Source organism: Aspergillus glaucus (assembly GCF_001890805.1).
Source record: "Aspergillus glaucus CBS 516.65 unplaced genomic scaffold ASPGLscaffold_7, whole genome shotgun sequence".
In the NCBI taxonomy this organism is placed as follows: Eukaryota; Fungi; Ascomycota; class Eurotiomycetes; order Eurotiales; family Aspergillaceae; genus Aspergillus; species Aspergillus glaucus.
The window spans coordinates 958,862-964,404 of NW_019170459.1; the positions used below are offsets into that span (position 1 = coordinate 958,862).

At 47.6% G+C, this 5,543-nt stretch overlaps 2 protein-coding genes across 2 annotated transcripts; one reads left to right on the plus strand and one right to left on the minus strand.

The window, feature by feature from the left end:
- Positions 1-81: 81 nt before the first annotated feature.
- ASPGLDRAFT_169182 (putative cyclin-like protein (Clg1)) lies at positions 82-2,354 on the minus strand. The gene is made up of 2 exons (XM_022542686.1): positions 2,031-2,354; positions 82-1,962 (listed from the first exon to the last, which is right to left on the minus strand). Exon 2 carries the CDS (start codon positions 1,895-1,897, stop codon positions 422-424), a length of 1,476 nt encoding a protein of 491 aa, XP_022402435.1. The 5' UTR covers positions 1,898-1,962; positions 2,031-2,354; the 3' UTR covers positions 82-421.
- Positions 2,355-3,445: 1,091 nt separating this feature from the next.
- Positions 3,446-4,624, plus strand: ASPGLDRAFT_81408 (uncharacterized protein). The gene is made up of 2 exons (XM_022550113.1): positions 3,446-3,627; positions 3,787-4,624. The coding sequence occupies exons 1-2, from the start codon at positions 3,567-3,569 to the stop codon at positions 4,392-4,394; spliced, it is 669 nt and encodes a 222-aa protein (XP_022402436.1). The 5' UTR covers positions 3,446-3,566; the 3' UTR covers positions 4,395-4,624.
- The last annotated feature ends 919 nt before the right edge of the window (positions 4,625-5,543 follow it).

Genomic DNA, 5,543 nt, shown 5'->3' on the forward strand with positions numbered 1-5,543 from the left:
TATCATAAACACATGGAGAGGAGCTGCGGCAGGCTTTGCGTGATTCCCAGCGGGAACAAAACACAAAAAAAAAAAGGGGAGAAAAAAGATATGTGTTTTTTTCTTCTTTTTTTTTTTTTTCTCTTTTGTCAATTTTCGCTTCGCGGACATTGCCAAAAACACACAAGAATACTTTTGTCGGCCGACGCGGAGCGGCGCGTTGGAAACCCGTAAATGGAGCAAAATGCGGAAATAGTCACAAAAACGGCAATTGAACAAGAAAATCGGTATCATCGAAGCGCAGACAATAGAACAAGAAAAAGCATAACCGAGATATCGAAAGAATTTTGAAGAGTTTCGGATAGAAAAGAATAAACAAAGAAAGCACAATAAGCAATGAATTTTACCGCTGTAAGCAGTAAGCGATCAAAGAAGCAACATTTTAAGCCATAATCGGCTGCATTGCGCCAAATGCGTTGGAAAACATGTAGTGATCCATTTGCTTGGCACAGTACATGCAAGCGCAGGACGAACCGTGTCCAGTCCACACGCTCTGAGCAAATGGCAAACCGTAGGAAGGTGTGTGATGATAGGACGGGACTTGCGATCGCGACGTCGACGGCGGCAGATACGATTGTTGGGGCGGCATCCACGCGCGTGAGTACGGAGCATTCGCGTATGCCCAGGGATTGGCGGAGTAGTAATCAGGCGTCGTCGGGCCACTCTGAGGAGCAGATGGCGGCGAATACTCCGATGCCGTTGGGTTGAGCCACGAGTTTTCAAGAGGCGAGCGTCGCTGGTATTGCGGGGGAATCGGACCTTCGGGCGACATGAGAGGCTGCTTGTTGCTGCTGCTGCTGCTGCTACGGCTGCTGTTGTGGCTGATCATGGGGCCACGAGTGATATTGGTGTCAATGGGTGCCAGAACGGTACGCGACTCCTGAGCGCGAACGGCTGCTTTGGTACGCCATGTCTTCCAATGCAAAAGCCACGAGTCGAATCCATCTTGCTTGTCGTGGATCCGGTCATGGATCTTCCACTCGAACGCAAAAAGCCAGTCGAGTTCCATAGAGTTCAGCTCCGCCACGGGAATGTTGCTCACCTCGGCCCACGATTTGTTCTGGAAGGTGTTGTCATCTAAGAACTTGCTTCCCAGCAAGAGCGCAACAGTGAGCATGCGGTAAACTTGGCCACTGCCCGCCGCGTAGACCTTCTTGGCAGAAAGCATGCGCATTCTGCAGGCCAAGTAGTAAAGGCCCAAAAGGATGGTGGAGCTGGGAAGACGGGTCGAGGATAAGATCTGATAGACGTATTTCCGGAATTGAGGCGGGACCGAGGTTCCTGGGCAGACGCTTCGAGCGAAGTCAATATCAGATAGGTTGATCTTGGTGATGTACAAATCATACATTCCCTGGGCCATCTCAGCCACAAAGTCGGACATCTGGTCCATCTCGTAGTCCAAATAGGCGGCGACACCTCCAGTGGGCTTTTCCTCCTTCCGCAATCGGTCCGAGGGCGCCATCATGTCTTGTCGACCGTACTGCTGCGAGATCGCATTCTCCATCGGCGGGAGCTGGACGTTGTTCCGGATGGGGGGCAGCACGTTGGCGGTGGCCATCGGACCGAACATGGGCTGGGAGAACTGGGGGGCCATCGCGGGATGGGCAGCGGCAGTGGCGGAGGCCAGATCTCTGGGGTGGGCGGACTGCGCGTGCAGGTTCATCGGACCGGTTTTCGCATAACCGGTGGACTGAGAGTACTGTTCGATGAACTCACAACCGTTCTGAGAGTAACGGGGAGGGAACGCAGACTGTCCGACCACGTAGAAAGGAGGTTCATTTTCCATTCCAGCACCACCGAGGATGTGAGGAGGAGTAGGAGGCAGGCCCTGGAGGCCCGGGGCGAAGAACGACGGCATAATGGCGAGAGGGGTGGGGGAAGATCGCCAGTTCAGGACGGGGCGGTAGACGGATTCTAATAGAGCTTTTCTTTCGTCAGTATATTGAAACAAATGCAATTGAAGGGATGATAAAAAGAAAAAGAGCACCAACCGTCTACACGTCCGCCAGGTCCTGATCCTGGGAGGGAAGAGCGTTGCTCAATGAGCCGCGACTCTGTCTCTTGTCCAGTGAATGTCTCTTTAGTCGAAAAACATATGGAGATGCAGAATTCAACCACACAGATCGACTGAAGACGACGCAAAGGAAAAAACAAGTAAACCAAAATATAAAGAGTGAAAGTAGCGGTCGGAGGCGAAAAGTGTTCTTTTTTTATTTATATTTGATTTAGCGTATGCGAGAAGCTGCGTGTGGCTCTCAAACGACGATCGTTTGGCGAGATTGGTGTGGCCTTGCCGACTTTTTTTTTTTTTTTTTATAACCGACGCGTATGAACGGGGGGCGGACGGACGGTCAGCGGACTCAAGGACAATTGGCGACGGTGAGAGACACGAAAGAAGCAAATTCGTGGCAACTGGAAGAAAAAAGGGATATCAGACGAGAATAGATTGGTGTTGTTTTGTGCTGTTCTATTGCTCGCGTCAACCAGTGTGTTGAGGTTGGTGAAAAACCCCGACCACGACAGGCAACGACACTTAGTGAAAAGCTCGTTGAGTGCGGGAAAAGGAAAGAGGCGGAGAGAAGAGGAGAGAGAGAGGAAGGAGAAAAAAAGAGAAGTCAATACTCCGTCTTAGTGAAGAAGACGAAGAAGTGAAGAAAAAAAGGGTTGGAGAGAGAGAAAAAGAGGAAGAGGAGGGATGGAGAAGAGGAAGAAAAGAAGAGGATGGAAGGAAAAGTGGAGGAGAACGAAAAAGAAAGGAGAAACGGTTGTGATGCTGTATCGGCATTACAGGGGTATTTACGGTATGCAGCGCCTTACTAATTCACAAGTATAGATACAAGTAACTACTCTCTAGTTATATTAGTCTTTAATTGACAGTAGTACTCCGTCAATAATAGACCTTCTTTAGATATTATGATTGTGTATTCCCATAAAATCATCATAAACATCTTCAATACTGTCAAGTACAAATAAAATACACACCCGTACCGAACCAAACCAGCAAATCCGGCCCAATCAGTCTGGACCCTCGGTTTTTTTTTTTTTTTTTTTTTTTTTTTTTTTTTTTTTTTTTTCCCCGTTTTTTTTTTTTTTTTTTTTCTTTTTTGAGTCGCCACAACAGCGGCTCTAACAGACATGATCCTACAGGCCAAGAAGAAAAATAAAACAATACATAGCATCACATTACATTACTATTAATTCTATTAGTAGTACTATAATATCCTCATGTCTGACTCTCTGACTCCAAATAATTGGAATTTATGGCTGTGCTGTTGCTGCCCTTCCACACCGCCTTTGACTATGAGTCTAGTCCCGATCACGTGGCTGTCATATGTGATGACAGGCGACAGTATAGTAGATAAGTGTACAGAATACCTGTGTTGTCCTCCGCTTGCTGCCTGCTCTACTTCTACTTCACCAAGAATGCTGACCAGAACACAACCAGAACACAACCAACAATATAACCCCCAAACCAACACTGAACACTAACGCCATGTCTTACAGCTATCCCCCAAATACCCCAATCCATGCTAGACTGGGACAAAGGTCTTGACAAAGAGCTGTCTGTCGTACAATACGGTGTTTCCTGTGAGCAGAACCTCTTCACTCCCATCTTCCTCGACTAACGCATAGCAGTCAACAAGAAATCAACAGAATGGGGAACTCCAGAATAGGCTGCTGTACGCGCCTCTCAGGAAGAGCATGTAAGCCCCGAGAACGAACAGCTTATTATAACACACCACCCAGCACTGTCAAATCAACCTTATGTGTCCGTGAAAAAGGATGCAAATGGTAAGCTTATATGGGTTGTATGGGAGACAAACAATACTACAATAGCCCCAACCCATATCGCAGGAAGAGAACTACACATCGTACCCAGATTCCGCAGGTGTTGGTCTGACAGGGCCATACTGCCGGATCCCATTGCAAGGCGCATCAACCCCAGGAGATGCCTATTGCGGGAAGACCTCGACGCCATACGAGAGAAGTTTCCGTCTGCAATAGGCATCCGCATCCTGATCTTGGGATTCGCCCTTCTGGTCTACTACAACGTCGATGATATACACGCGGACTGGAACGGTGGGGTGCCAGGGTCTCTTGGAGGGCTGTTTGTCAGGTACATGATCAAAACGCTCAATCCGTCAGTTGCTAACAAGCAGGATGCCGGGTACTACCTTGCAGCACTCGAAGGCATGGCTGGAAAACCTCTCGCCCGTTTCCAGTTGCCTGAGGAGTACAGTGAACCACCGGACGTCAATGTAGCTAACGAATGGGCACCGTATAAATACGCTCTCGGCGGAGAACCTGTGGTTACAACTTCCATCAAAACCGACCACGCACCAAAGAAGGTGTAGAAAGCCGTCATCGAATGCGTGGAATACTATTGGGATCACCAATTCCGCTCGTCCTCATCCAGCGCTAGTCTACTTTGGAGGACGAGCCATGAACCGTTACCATCTATCGTATGTGCACAGTCTAGTAGTATTCTGTGCCTTGGGAAACCAGGTGAAGCCAACGTGAGGCCAGTTGTCTTTCAGAACTACGATTTTCCAACTGGCAAGTGGCCTTTGCGTGGTGATAAACGGCGATCAAAGCCAACCAGTAGCATAAAGGCGGGTTTTTTTCTTCCCACTGATGTCAGAAACGCAGAGACCGTGCTCGAGTTGGCGGAAAGACTGAAAACGCTCTGATTTTACTGCATTGCTCGGGGTTTGCTTGCTTCTACTAACTCTTAATTCTCAATTTCCAATTAACAACAGATGCCAACATTCCTCCATGCACAAATTACTCAATAGGGGCCAAAAAAAAAAAAAAAAAAAAAAAAAAAAAGTAATATTCGTATCGACTAAAAATGAGTCACACTCAGCTCAGGCGAACAAATATACACTAATTCCTGTCTCATCCAGCTGCATATATACACAAGCAAAGCTAGAAAACAACAGTTGGACGATATACAAACACGTCAATCCGTCAGCAGGTACCAATGCACCTACTACTGCATACTCGCTAGACTAGAAAAGTTTTGTACACCGGGGACTCTGTAGGGTAGACAGCCCCCCGTGGTGTACTTGCACTGCGAAAGTGGGGGAATAATCATTCATCCCCAATCAACGACCACAGGAATATTACTCCGGACCCCGTGCTCTAGTCTAAGGACGACAATGGTAACTACTGTAAAACCCCGTTATAAGCAACTATTTCGGCAGGTCGCGGAAATTGCTTATAACGGAGTATTGCTTATATCGGATTATACGAGCTTGCTGCCATAAATATATATATAGACGTCATCTAATTACAAAAGAAGTCTCGTATATCACTCTGCTGCTGTCTGCTAACCTTCTTTCTCAAAAGGGTCCTCTCATGGAAGAGAAGTTGCTGGATTAAGGCCTTATTTCCATCCACCTGCTGCTCCTCGAAAAGCCGGAGTTTATATAGACTCTCCAAAGCATCTGTTATAGATATCTGTGGAAGAGACTCATAGTTTTCTTCCTCTTCCTCCTCTT

Coding starts and splice junctions, on each gene's coding strand:
- ASPGLDRAFT_81408 (XM_022550113.1), top strand. CDS start 3,567: ATGCTAGACTGGGACAAAGGTCTTGACAAAGAGCTGTCTGTCGTACAA. Junction 3,628..3,786: donor CGTACAATACGGTGTTTCCT/GTGAGCAGAACC, acceptor CACACCACCCAG/CACTGTCAAATCAACCTTAT.
- ASPGLDRAFT_169182 (XM_022542686.1), bottom strand. CDS start 1,897: ATGCCGTCGTTCTTCGCCCCGGGCCTCCAGGGCCTGCCTCCTACTCCT.